This window comes from Tupaia chinensis, unplaced genomic scaffold (assembly GCF_000334495.1).
Source record: "Tupaia chinensis unplaced genomic scaffold, TupChi_1.0 Scaffold143788_1, whole genome shotgun sequence".
Lineage (NCBI taxonomy): Eukaryota > Metazoa > Chordata > Mammalia > Scandentia > Tupaiidae > Tupaia > Tupaia belangeri.
Window position 1 is genome coordinate 79,184 of NW_006203637.1, and position 14,739 is coordinate 93,922.

The 14,739-nt window shown below is 37.2% G+C and overlaps 1 protein-coding gene across 1 annotated transcript; it reads right to left on the reverse strand.

Moving 5' to 3' along the window:
* Positions 1-12,496: 12,496 nt before the first annotated feature.
* LOC102500282 (olfactory receptor 4K15) lies at positions 12,497-13,474 on the reverse strand. Its single transcript, XM_006165013.1, has one exon. The coding sequence runs from the start codon at positions 13,466-13,468 to the stop codon at positions 12,497-12,499; it is 972 nt and encodes a 323-aa protein (XP_006165075.1). The 5' UTR covers positions 13,469-13,474.
* Between the last annotated feature and the right edge of the window lie 1,265 nt (positions 13,475-14,739).

The following is a 14,739-nucleotide window of genomic DNA, read 5'->3' on the forward strand; positions in this document are numbered from 1 at the left end:
AAATTTTATACATACATTATTACACTAATATATTACATACACTATAAAATGCAATAAAAATTTGAGAAAGAACAAATTTTCCATATATTTTTATATGTGTAAGGAGAACTCTTTTCCCTCACTCAAGTAGCTCACCTGTTTGTGTATGAACCCTGTTTGTGGATAAAAAACAAAACAAAACAAAACAAAGCAAAACAATAAAAAACAGAGGTGGCTTTGTTCTGAAATAAAATTTCCAAAAAGTTTGTCTACTTATTTTGTGTGTGTGTTTATGTGTGTGTGTGTGTGTGTGTGTGTGTGTGTGTGTAATGTTGCCAGGAGGTGTGCGTGCTCACAGGAAAGGGAGAGATGGAGAGAGAGAGAGAAAGTCTCCCTCTATAAGAATTGGTCATTCCAAAATACCTTGCTCAGTGTGTTTCTCAAACCACCCGGTCCAGGACTTAAACCTTGGGGTTGGCTGTGTGGTATATAACCACTTAACTACCAGACCAAACTGGCCTGAGAAAACCTGTCTTGGGGAAGGTAGATGGGGCTAATTTGTTGCATGTAGACTCTATATCTGGAAGAAAAACCAAGAAGCCTTTAAGCCTTTGTAGGGCAGACCTTTCTACTGTGGGAAAAATGATTAGAATTGTAGTTGTAAAAGTTACTATTATATATATATATATATATGCTTTTAAAGACTTACTGGTGTCAAATGACATTGGTTCAAATTTAATTTTAGTTTCATATTAGCTAAGAGAGAACTGCTTTGATTTCCCTGTGTGATCTGAGAGAAACTGGTTTTTGTTGTTGTCGTTGCTGTCTTTCCTTTCTTTTATTATTTTTTAGTTTATTAATTTTAATTATTATTTATACATTTAATCGCTATACATTATTTAGATTGTAAAGAGACTTTACCCAGCATGACACCTGCCACAGTCCAGCCCAGGTGAGACATACAAAGGGAAACTTTAAAAATGCTTCTTGAGAGACTCTAATTCTTTCCTTTGATAATAATTTTATTTTGACAAACTACATAGTTTTGAGTATGAAGATTAATTTACTAAAAGAACTATGAAGAAATTGAACAGGAAGCAGTAAATAATAACTGACTGCAACATATGGGACCTCACCTTTGGAAAGGTGGTCTCCAAGATTTTTCATTGCACTTCTCTAACAGCAAAAAGGGTGTGGCCATGTATGTTTATTTATCTATAAATTTTATACATACATTATTACACTAATATATTACATACACTATAAAATGCAATAAAAATTTGAGAAAGAACAAATTTTCCATATATTTTTATATGTGTAAGGAGAACTCTTTTCCCTCACTCAAGTAGCTCACCTGTTTGTGTATGAACCCTGTTTGTGGATAAAAAACAAAACAAAACAAAACAAAGCAAAACAATAAAAAACAGAGGTGGCTTTGTTCTGAAATAAAATTTCCAAAAAGTTTGTCTACTTATTTTGTGTGTGTGTTTATGTGTGTGTGTGTGTGTGTGTGTGTAATGTTGCCAGGAGGTGCACGTGCTCACAGGAAAGGGAGAGATGGAGAGAGAGAGAGAAAGTCTCCCTCTATAAGAATTGGTCATTCCAAAATACCTTGCTCAGTGTGTTTCTCAAACCACCCGGTCCAGGACTTAAACCTTGGGGTTGGCTGTGTGGTATATAACCACTTAACTACCAGACCAAACTGGCCTGAGAAAACCTGTCTTGGGGAAGGTAGATGGGGCTAATTTGTTGCATGTAGACTCTATATCTGGAAGAAAAACCAAGAAGCCTTTAAGCCTTTGTAGGGCAGACCTTTCTACTGTGGGAAAAATGATTAGAATTGTAGTTGTAAAAGTTACTATTATATATATATATATATATGCTTTTAAAGCCTTTTTTTTTCTAAAGAGATTTTTACCTTAGGTCATGTATACTCACAGAGAGAGAGAAAGACAGAGACAATGAGAGGGAAAGTGAGAAATCACTGCCCAGAGGGTATGGCCAAATCTCAATCCCTTCTTCACTCTCCTGGGATCTTGGGCACACACTCACACATGCCCAACGTGAGTTTCAACCCACAGGGTCCAGGACTTGAATTGTTGTCGACTATGTGGGAGTTCAGTGACATAAACGCTATGCCATCTGCTGGCCCCATATATGCTTTTAAAGACCTACCCCAAAGTGTTAACAGTGGTTATCTCTTGGTGAGAAAATGCAATAATTGTATTCCTTAGACATTTACTGAGATTTTGTTCTGATGAGACTGTAATATCTAGTTTTTTGCTTGATTTTTGTTTTGACTTTTTTTTTTTTGAGAGGTTTTTGCTATAAGGCGTGCGCGCTCGCCAGACAGACAGAGAGAGACATAGAGACAGAAAGCGAGAAATCACCCCCCAGAGGGGATGGTCACTCCGCAATCCCTTCTCCTCCATTCTCCTCTCAGGATCTTGGGCACGCACGCACGCACACGCGCCCGGCGTGAGTTTTAAGCCACCGAGTCCAGGATGCGAACCGTGGTCAACTACGTGGGAGTCCAGCGACATAGTCATTACACTAACTGCTGGTTCCCTTTTGCTTTGTTTTTGATAGATGGTATATATATTGTGATAAGAGAATGTGAAGGTTATATAGTAGCAGTACAATTGAGGTAAAAGGTGTGGATTTTTAACATTACTGACAAGTTATTCACGTGTCAAAAAAGAATCCCCTTTTTTCCTCCAACCCTTTGAGATCATTTGCTTCCCCCCTTTCTGTCTTCTTTACGCCAAGCTCTGTGAGTATCCCTCCTGGGGCATAATTCTCACTTCATCTGTCCCTTCTGCTGCTATCAGTCCATTCGTCCCTGGCAGCATCTTCCAGAGCTGAGACTCAGCTCCATTGGCCAGCCAAGTCCTTGAGATTTGACCTTTCCTTCTCTCTGTGTTAAGCTTTGTGACCCCAACTACAAGTCAATATTCTTTCACATTCTCAATAAAAAATATTTTTTGGAATTTTATCGGATTATTGACTTTAAGCAAGTGGGTCAGAGGTCATCTGGATCTGACGCCTGATTTTGCCTGGGCCAGGAATAGTGAAGTAGGAAGGGCACAGCACTGATGTCCTGGCTCTGCGCTGGCAAGTCCTTTACCTCACCCTCCGGGCCTCAGTTTCTCATCCCATAAAATGCATGTTGGCCAGTGACTTCCACACCCTTTCTGCAAGACCTTAGGGATTTTATGAAGACTTCTGTTTGTTGACTTTTAAAACAACTCCACAAATTGTTCAAATGTGTTCTTTTTAATATCTTTGCATAGAAGTGAGAATGTAATATCTTTTTAACCAGAAAAATCATATAACATTTTCTAATGAAATTTCACTTTCTAATTTAGGAAAATCAAATAAGTAATAAAGAGGAAACAAAAATTACTTTCAATAAGAACCCAGAGCTAGTAGCTGTTAATATAAACATATATGACCATTTATAATCTAATCAATGATATATAGGTATACCTTGTCAATACAATACCTTTATACCAGCTTTTTTATGTTTTTTGTTATTTTATTATATGGCTAGCTCTAATTTCCTATAGTATTAACATAAAAATCTAGCTTTTATTTATTTTTTTGAGAGATTTTCACTGTGAACTCACCAGAAAGACAGAGAAAGACAGAAAGCAAGAAATCACCCCCCCCCCCCCCGGAGGGCGGTGAACTCACCAGAAAGACAGAGAAAGACAGAAAGCAAAAAAAGCCCCCCCCCCCCAGGAGGATGGTTACGCCACAATCCTTTCTCTTCCATTCTCCTCTCAGGGTCTTGGGCATGCATGCACATGCGCCCTGAGTGAGTTTAAACCACTGGGTCCAGGACTCAAACTGCAGTTGACTACAGGGGAGTCCAGTGACATAGTCAGTACACCAACTGCTGGTCCCCCTAGAGCTATTTTTATAAAAATTCATTCTAAAAGGATAGTTCTGAATATCATAAAAACTATTGCATACCATAATTTGGGTAAAATTTCAAAAATAATAAAGAATAAGAGAATATTTTAATATGTCAAATTTAGTCCCATAATTCCTAGGTAAAGCAAAAGCCAAATTGTAATTCATATTTTTATTTATTTAATTTTGAGTGATTTTATAAATTATGTATCCTATAAGCTTAATAAGAATCTTTTGGAAACTCATATGGGTGTGCCCTTCTGTTCCAAAGTCATTGTAAGTTAAACTGAAGGTAAAAGAAAAAAATAAATAAGTCTCTGAGGAAACAATATAATATTTCACAACCCGCAAGCTGAAAGCCATGTGCAGAGACAAGGTAAACTCAAATTTACCCTCATGAAGGCTAGGCATATTGAGTTTTTTTATGTGTATGACTGTTCTGTGGCACTAAATTTTGGAAACTTGATTTACCAACTAGCTTAGTCACTGAAGCCTATACACAAATAACATGAAATCTCTAAATGTATAGAGCACAAAATAATCTCTGTAATTTATTCTAAACTAAGAATGGCACAGTGTACCATACATCTTTAAATTATCCATTAGTGATTTTAATTAGAATAACCATTAAATAACCATTTTAGGGACCAGTAGTTGGTGAAATGGTTATGTCGCTGGGCTCCCATGTAGTTGATGGCAGTTCGAGTCCCAGACCCGGTGGCTTAAACTCACACAGGTGTGTGTGTGTGCGTGTCCAAGATCCCAAGTGCAAAATGGAAGAGAAGGGATTGTGGTGTGGCCATCTTCCCTGGGGGGGAGGGGGGTGATTTCTCGCTTTCTATCTCTCTGTCTCTCTCTGTTTTCTGGTGAGTGCATGTGCTCTATAGCAAAACAAACAAGCAAACAAACAACAACAACAAAAAAAAACCTTTTAACTAGAATAACCATAGAATACTAAAGTACTAAAATAATAAATAGAAACTGGTATTATTTTTTAATTTATTTCTCTTTGTATATACATTCAATCGAATTGTTTAGCTTACAATGTGAGCATTTCAATATGTGAACATTTCTTTTTACGTGGTAACTTGTTTACTTGGGAAACATTTCTTGGTTTCATCCAGTTACTTAGTAAAGATATGTTTACTGATATTTGTATGTGTGCATGTGTACAAATATGAGGGGATCTTCAAAAAGTTCATGAAAACTATTATGGATCTATGGATAGATTTCCAATCTAGGGATAAATCTATGTATAGTTTTCAAAGAATTTTGCACCAAAATAAACTCATACTTTAATTTCATCTTCCACAAACTTTTAGAAGTCCTTTTATATACATGTATGTGTGTATGTAATGCTAGATTCAATTATGTCCAGTAACATTGTCTTCAAAAATCTAGATATTATTAGATATAGCATATAATTACATTGTTTTATGTTCTCCTAGAATTTTTGATGAGATAATTAGTTGCCAATTATTGTGCACCGATTATGTGCTAAGAATTAGACAAGACCATAAATGTAGATAGCATATACTTGTAACTAGATCATATATATTCACATATATATAATCTTGAGCAAAAAGTATATTCAAGTATAGTTCTATTCTTTTTTTTTTTTTTTTTTGGAGAGGTTTTTGCTATAGGGCGTGTGCACTTGCCAGACAGACAGAGAGAGACAGAGAGACAGAAAGCGATAAATCACCCCCAAGGGGCGCCGCAATTCCTTTTCCTCGAGTTTTAAGCCAGAGGGTCTGGGACGTGAACTGCGGTCGACTACGTGGGAGTCCAACAACATAGCCATTACGCTAACTGCTGGTCCCAGTATAGTTCTATTTTTATATTGCAAAATCTAAAGTTACATAATTGACCTCCTTATATGGTAAACAAGTGAGAAATTTGACATTTTTATTGTTGAAACTAAGGGTTAATAATTCTAAAATGGGAGCAGCAAGTGATGTGGTGGTTACGGTGCTGGACTCCCATGTGGCCAACCGTGGTTTTAGCCCTGAACCTGGCAGTTTGGTTTCTCACTGTCTCTCTGTCTTTCTCTGTTAAAATTAAAATGATAATTGATTAAGTAATTCTTTTAAAAAAGAATTCTAAAATAGTAGTATGTTGGCATAATTATGTGAATGGAGAGGAATGTAACAACTGAAAACTAAATGTGCCTGTTTGTGTTAAAGAAGCAATTTCATCTCAGTGAATATACTGGTCATGTGCTGTGACATCACATTATGTACCACATATTGTGAGAATAAACTCAAATAAAACAGTGGCTGAGTGTGCAGAAGAGGGCATGAAGTTTATTGATTAATAAAACAATAATTGATCTCAGAATATTAAGGTGGAATTCAAAATCAGAGAGACAACTTCAACCCCATTTGCATGATCAAAAGTAACAAAAAATTGTATTAAAATAACTAGTCTATGGACATCTATTTGAAGTATTAAAACTTACATGAGACATTGCTGAGTTGCCATATAGACTCACTAAGAGAGTTGGAATTGTTCAGCTCTTTTCATTTCATAAAACCCACATGAATAACTTGAGGTATCATGAAGATAATCAGAAATGCATTCTTCTCATACTGCTTGCAATACATCTCTTCTTCTACTTTCAAGCTTTATTTAAGAGGAGGTAAAGATGAAAATGTATTCCTTATTGATGAGTAATGTTGTCCCAGTGGAACCACTGCTAAATGGTTATTTTTATTATGGACTAGCAAATGCCATTTCTATCTAGGGATTCGTCCTTCTACAGTCATGTTCTCTATGTATTCGTACGTTAGCTATTTTAACAGACTCTTAAAAATAGTGTAGGGAGCATTCATTTTCTATGAAAACTTGCTCAAAGGCAAGATTTCTGATTCCAGCAGTTGTAATTGGGTTCTCACAAAGTAATTTATACTCTTTATATAGCTTTAAGTTAGTCTTGATCACTATAATTAATATTCTTTGTGAAATGCATATTATGTCACACCTCCTTTTAATTACTTTAGTGATAGGTATAGCAAATAATTACAATTTTACAAAACTTTAAATCACTTAAGCAAAACAGAATATGTCTTATTTTTCCATGTGTCCTGATTAAATTTAATTCAGGGATTTATAATATTGAAAATACATGCAAAAACCTCAGAGTAAAAATTCCAAAAGTAGTAAGACAAGATTGTTTGTTTGTCCACAAATAGTTTGCCATTTAGAAGGATGAATAAAGAAAGTAAATAATGCAACAGAAAATGGTGTATATATTGTTTTATTTAGTTTTTTTTTTTTTAAGAGAGATTTTTGCAATAGGGTGTGTATGCTCAACAGAGGGACAGAGAAACAGAAAGTGAGAAATCATCCCCGGGGGGGGGGATGGCCATGCCATAATCTGTTCTCCTCCATTCTCCTTTCAGGATTTTGTGCACACACGCCTTGAATGTGTTTTAAGCTCCTGGGTCTGGGACTCGAACTGTGGTTAACTACGTGGGAGTCTAGTGATGTAACCATTACACCATCTGGAGAGGTTTTTGCTATAGGGGGCATGCACTTGGCAAACAGAATTCTATAGGTGTCCGCTATTGGGTGAGATTATATTTTATTGGAAAGATCAGGAAAGAGAAAAGTAGGAAGGAAGAGGGTAGAGGAAAAAGAGGGGGGTGAATACAAAGGAGAAGGAAGACAGACAAATTATATATGAAGGTTCTTAAATAAGACATAAGGTTTTTTTTTTTTTTTTTGGAGAGGTTTTTGCTATAGGGGGCATGCACTTGCCAGACAGACAGAGAGAGACAGAGAGACAGAAAGCGAGAAATCACCCCCCAGGGGGGATGGCCATGCCGAAATCCCTTCTCCTCCATTCTCCTCTCAGGATCTTGGGCATGCACGCACACATACCCGGCATGAGTTTTAAACCACCGGGTCCGGGACTCGAACCATAATCAACTACATCGGAGTCCAGTGATATAGCCATTACACTAACTGCTGGTCCCAGTTTTAGAGTGAGAGATAATGAGTGAAAAAGATTACATAGCACATATGAAATAAAATAAAGGTGTGCATGAAGAAAACTGGAAGTGATCAAGAAAAACCACTCCACCATGCTAAAGCATATTCTGTGTCCAAGAGTTTTAGATAGTATATTGCAAAAAATAGTAGTAGGTCATAAAATTTTGTAATTTATTGGAAAATGGAATACTGCTTATGGTTTCAGTGCCAGAGAATATGCTTTAGGATTCTGTATAGGGAAGCAGAACTGACTGGAGTGGAAAATAGGTTACATAAAGGTGAGTAGATGCAGCTAGAGGTTGCCACAGAAGTGCCTTCATGCCTATTGGAGTTGTAGGTTGGGTACAGACAGAGAAGAGCAAAGGGAATAAACATTTCACAGATCGCATATTGAGAGTTAATATATTGATTGGAAGCAAAGGTCAAGAAAGAAGGAGGAAGATCAGAACAAGTGGGAAGAAATTAGAGAATAAAAGGCCAGAAAAAGTCAGAGGAATTTTCTAGTCCAGAGAATTTCAAACTGACCCATGGAGCTCTGCCAGTGTTTGCAGGTGCCTCACAGAGGTGAACAGAGGCTCCAGATGTGCTGATACAAAAGCTTTGCCATGGTTCTTTTAAATATTGCGCTCCCATAATTGCACTTTGAATAATACTTCAGTGCTTATTTTTATTTTGGTTGGTGAAAATATTTTATTTATGCCTGCTTCTTCTACACGTTAAAGATTTTTGTCTTGAGCTGTTTATAGGTTCATCAACCTACTATTTCAATGGAATCCTAATATTTTTCCTGACTTTAAGTCTTAACCACATTTCTCTTAACTTTTTTTTATTTTGAATTATTAAAGCTACAACTGCTTTTCTTGAAATTAAATATATATATATAAAATAACTATTTAATGACTGCAGTAAACTATATAGCCCCAGCTAAGTGCTGCATTATTGTATGTTTATTCTACTCACTGAGTTTTATGCCTGAAGTCAGACATGTGTTCACAGATATGTATATTTCAGCTGAACTTGCTATTGAAAATATTTAGATTAATTAAGATATTTTGTGTATAAGGACCAGCAGTTGGTGTAATGGCTATATCACTGGACTCCCACGTAGTCAACCGTGGTTTGCGTCCCGGACCCGGTGGCTTAAAACTCACGCTGGGCACATGTGCGTGCATGCCCAAGATCCCGAGAGAATGGAGGAGAAGGGATTGTGGTGTAGCCATCCCCCCAGGGGGTGATTTCTCGCTTTCTGTCTCTCTGTCTCTCTCTGTCTGTCTGGCTAGCACACGTGCCCTATAGCAAAAACTTCTCAAAAAAAAAGAAAAAAAAAGATATTTTGTGTATCAATAAAATGTGTGTATGTGTTGGGGAAGGCATGGAAAGCAACTCTAGATGTCAGAGACAGTGTGGGAGGAAGGGTGGGAAATGGCAGAGTGAGAAGTAGGGAATCAAAGGGAAAAGAAAAAAATAAGAAAGAAGAAATGGAAAATTATTCGACGACAACATGTACAGTAATATTTTTGATTAAGCCAATATACAGCGTGTTCTCAATGGAAAAATCACATTTTGTATGCTATCATGATGTGCAGTAAATGTATGTAAAATAAATAAGTTTATAAAAAAAGAAAAGAAAAAATTTAAAAAAGAAATGAAATTCAAGGTAGTTAAACTATGGAGAACTTTTGAGGCTTAAAACTATGTCTCCTGGCCAGTAAATCCCACCTTTTCTACCATAGTAGACGGTTGTATTCAGCCAGGAGCAGAATCAGAAAAAGGGTATCCCCTACAGTAGGAATATCTTGTAGATCTCTAAGGTAATCATTGGTACCTGCTTATATATTACTGCTTGGGAAAACATTTCTATTTGGATTATTTTTTGGACTAGGGAAATAAATAAACAGATAAGAAAAGAGTGGCTTTTAGTTTCACTGTGGCTTTTTTTCCTTTTCTTCTTTTCATATTAAACTAGTAGTAAAAGCCTTTTCACTCAGCAGTATTTATCATATACCTACAATACACATGGAATTTTCAAGTTTAATAGATGAAGCAATGAATCAAAGAAAACCGCTGCCTCCAATGAAACTTTAATTGACCATTGGAAGAAGGAGACAATTAAAAATAAATAAATATATTATGTAGCATAGTATATTCTAATAAGTGTTAAAAAGCAAAATATAAAGCAAAAAGAGGGATAAATATTGTTGAAAATGTTGTTTGAAATGAAGCTTTCAGAGGAGTCTACCGAGATTTCTTTAAGACAAAAGTGAAGAGATAAACCATGCCAACAGTTAAAAGGAAGAGAATTCCATGGAACGGAGGATATCAAAAGCAAAGATGGGATCAGCAGTTAGCGTAATGGCTATGTCGCTGGATTCCCACATATTTGGCCGCAGTTCGAGTCCCGGACCCAGTGGCTTAAACTCAAGCCGGGCGCGTGTGTGTGTGTGCCCAAGATCCCGAGAGGAGAATGGAGGAGAAGGGATTGTGGTGTGGCCATCCCCCCTGGGGGGTGATTTCTCGCTTTCTGTCTCTCTGCCTTTCTGTGTCTTTCTGGCGAGCGCACACGCCCTATAGCGAAAACCTCTCAAAAAAAAAAAAAAAAAGCAAAGAGTATGATGTAGGTGCCTAGAATAAAATAAATAAATAAATAAAATGTATGAACTCAAAATTTGTCTTTTGACTTTCTCTCCAACACCCTCCCACCACCACCACTAACCGTCTCTCAGAATCCTCTGCACTCATTCTCAACGATGCCTCAGTAAATGTTCTGCTTGGGGGATAAAGCACTCCATTTCATGGTAGTGGGAAACGGTACAAGAAAAGCCTTTAAGTAAATGCTAGTGTGCATGTTCTGGAGGTGGCAGCAGCAGAGGCATACTGACCCATCACCCAGTGAAGGACGGTGCTTCCTGGCCTGCTAGTGGAAAGGAAGGAAAGTAGGCTGCATTCTCTCTTCTACCTCGTCTAGCTGCACTCTTTTTATTAACAATATAGATTATACTTGACTTGAAAGGTGAGGTTCCTCGGAACCAGCACTTAGCGTAATGGCTGTGTCTCTGGACTCCCACATAGTCGACCGTGGTTCACGTCCCAGTCCCGGTGGCTTAAAACTCACGTCGGGCGCGTGTGCGTGTGTGCCCAAGATCCCGAGAGGAGAATGGAGGAGAAGGGATTGCAGCGTGACCATCCCTCCTGGGGGGTGATTTCTCATTTTCTCTCTCTATGTCTCTCTCTGCCTGTCTGGTGAGCGCATGCGCCCTATAGCGAAAACCTCTCCAAAAAAAAAAAGGTGAGGTTCCAAAATACTGTGACCAACATCATAGTTTAAATGTAATTTTTTTTTGAGAAAGAGATTTTTGCAATCGGGCATGTGCACTTGCCAGAGAGACAGAGAGAGACAAAGAGACAGAAAGTAAGAAATCAGCCTCCCAGGAAAGATGACCCTGCTATAATCCCTTCTCCCCCATTCTCCTCTCAGCATTTATCGCATGCATTCACATGTGTCCGGCATGAATTTTAAGCCCCAGGGCTGGATCTCGAACCACAGTCAACTATGTGGGATTCCAGCAACATAAGCATTACACCATTTGCTGTTCCCTAAGTATCCTAATGTTAACTGCTGAAATAACTACCTTATTGTCTATTGCCCTTTAAACAAGTACACAGACACCATATTGCAGTCTAGTAATGAACATGGATGACAGAGTCATCTGTTTTTATGTGACTTCATTGCCAAATAACTAAAGCTTCCTTTAAAACATTTTTTATTTAATTATACTTATTATTATTATTACTTTTTTAAAAATTTGCTATAAAGCACATGTGCTCACCAGAGAGAAAGAGGGAAAGTGAGAAAGCAAGCCACTATGTCCAGGACTTGAACTACAGTTGGCCATGTGGGAGTCCAGCACCTTAAATATCATGTCATCTTCTGGACCCAAATGTCTAAAACTTCTTGTGTTCTGTTATATAGTCTTTCTGGATTTAAACTATTATATTTTAATGACCAAACCATTTTGGAGACAAAATGATGAAAAATTAAATGATACCTAACTAATATCAAATGGTTTTATAAAGCTGCCAAAAAAATGTGATACATGAAGTCTATTAAGTGTAATATATAAGGAGGAAAAGATAAAACACGGGTGGATATAAAAACGTGTGGCTTCACAATTTTGAAAAATTATTTTTATATGTTAAATTAGTCTATGATCTTTTTAATAGAAAGCACAAGCTGTTCATGTAAAATATGTAAAAAAAGATTATTATTTTTATATTTAGTGATGGAACTCAGTCATATAGATTCCCTGGAATATTATGAACTGTAAAGAAAACATTTTTCTTACAGCCAATATGAATATGCATCTAACTTTTTATGAAAATTTTTAACACAATTTAAATGGTGCAATACTTTCACAAACTATAAAACTATAGCAAATACAAGTATGATTAGAGAACATATAACCATATATGTATGTAAAGGTTTCTTAACAAAGAACATGCATTGTATTTATCATTTTAAACAAATATTTTTCAAAAACAGTGGTAGTCACACATACACATGCACAAAGCTAATCTATGTCTTCTCAAGTTTCCTCCTGTCTACTCAGTTCAACAAATTTATTCTTGCGAGTGAGAGTTGGGAAGGAAGCCTGTAGTTTATATACTGGGTCTTCAGTTTATGCATAGCTGATTTTACCTCTTTGTTCCTCAATGTGTAGATAATGGGGTTCAGTATAGGCGTAAAAACAGTAGAGAACACAGAAAATACTTTATCCACTGGTAAGCTGCTGAAAGGCCAGGCATAGATGAAGATACAGGGTCCAAAGAAGAGGGTCACCACCGTGATGTGGGCAGTCAGGGTGCTGCGGGCCTTGGCCATGCCTGCTGAGGAATGACGTCGCACAGTGACCAGAATGACTGTGTAGGAGATCAGCAAGAGCAAGAATGAAGTCATCCCCATAAGACCACTGTCCAAAAGCATCAACACTTCAGGGGTATACGTATCTGTACAGGCAAGTTTGATGACCAAAGTGAGGTCACAATAATAACTGTCCACTATGTTTGGCCCACAAAAGGGCAAGTTGATGGTGAAAGCTAACTGGCTCAAGGAGTGTATAACGCCAATGACCCAAGAGCCCACCACCAGGCTTGTACATTTGCATGAGTTCATGATGGATGTATAATGCAAAGGTTTGCATATGGCTACATATCTGTCATATGCCATGGCTACAAGGAGCACCATCTCGCCACCAGCAAAGACGTGGAGCAAGAATATCTGGGCCATGCAGCCCTCAAAGGAGATGATCTTGGCTTCATGAAGGAAATCATGGATCATCTTGGGGGTTGCATAAGTGGCCAGACAAACATCAAGAACAGAAAGGTTAGTGAGCATAATGTACATGGGTGTATGCAGAGTAGGTTCAAATACCACCGTAAGAACAATGAGGAGATTGCCCAGGACAATGGCGATGTATAAGAAGTTAAAAAACATGAAGAAGAAATACTGCAGCTCCCAGGAACTAGAGAGTCCCAATAACATAAACTCAGTCACCTTAGAATAATTCCCCTGATCCATAGTCTTAGGCAAGAAGAGAAGTGCCTAGAAAGAGAAACAATTAATGAGTTAATGTCAAGAGCAGAAAAAGCAGACCACAACCTTGAAGTGTCTGCTCAACATCAATACAAAATGCTTTGTAATTACTCTAGTGTGAAATGCCTTATCTGTAATTTTAACATATGTATTTTTCTCTTGATTATCCTTATTACTAAAGGAGAGCTGTGAGGTGTAGCAACAGTAAATAAAACAGAGCTGTTACTACATTTTATAAAGTTGTGGGCTAAATTTGAGGTTAAAAAAATAAAATAACTACATTGTACCCTAATTAAGAGGAGATGCTAAGGCATCCAAATTCTTTCATTACTTTCCTTGTTCTGGTGCTTTTTATTATTTACTCGGGATTATCTACAAGCAATGTCAATTCTTAGAGAATTTTAATTTTTTTATTTTAAATGTATTCATTTACATTCATTCAATGTACATCATTACAATAAACAACATGATATTTTCCATCTAGAATACACTGTATATTGGCCCAATCAAGGATATTATCCTACATGTTATCATCAACAAATAATTTTCCATTTCTTGTTTCTTATGTATTTTGTTTCTTTTACCCCCTCCCTTTCATTCCATACCTCTCACCCTTTGCCATTTCTCACCCTCCTCCCACACTGTCTCCGGTATCTGCAGTTGCTTTTCCATGCCTCCCTCCCCATACACACACACTGTTTATTGATTCACTAAAGATTTTAATTAATCTAGATACTTTCAATAGCAAGCACAGGTGATATATACATATCTATGAACACATATCTAATTTTAGGCATAATCCTCAGTGAGTAGAATGAATATACTATGGGAACCAGCAGTTAGCGTAATGGCTATGTCACTGGACTCCCACATAGTCAACCGCAGTTCGCATCCCGGACCCGGTGGCTTAAAACTCACTCCAGGCGCATGTGCGTGTGTGCCCAAGATCCCGAGAGGAGAATGGAGGAAAAGGGATTGCAACGTGACCATCCTCCCTAGGGGTTGATTTCTCGCTTTCTGTCTCTATGTCTCTCTCTGTCTGTCTGGCGAGCACACACGCCCTATAGTGAAAACCTCTCCAAAAAAAGAAAAAAAAATGAACATACTATAAAGAAGCACCAAGCTGGGGTTATATAGCTTACTGCAGTCATTAAATAGGTATTTTTAAATGCATTTTTTAATTTCAATAAGAACAGTTTTAGTTTTAATAGATCAAAATAAAAAAATATTAAGAGAAATTTGCTTAAGACTTAAAT

What these genes read in the sequence shown, in the direction of transcription:
- LOC102500282 (XM_006165013.1), bottom strand. Translation starts at nt 13,468, where the DNA reads ATGGATCAGGGGAATTATTCTAAGGTGACTGAGTTTATGTTATTGGGA.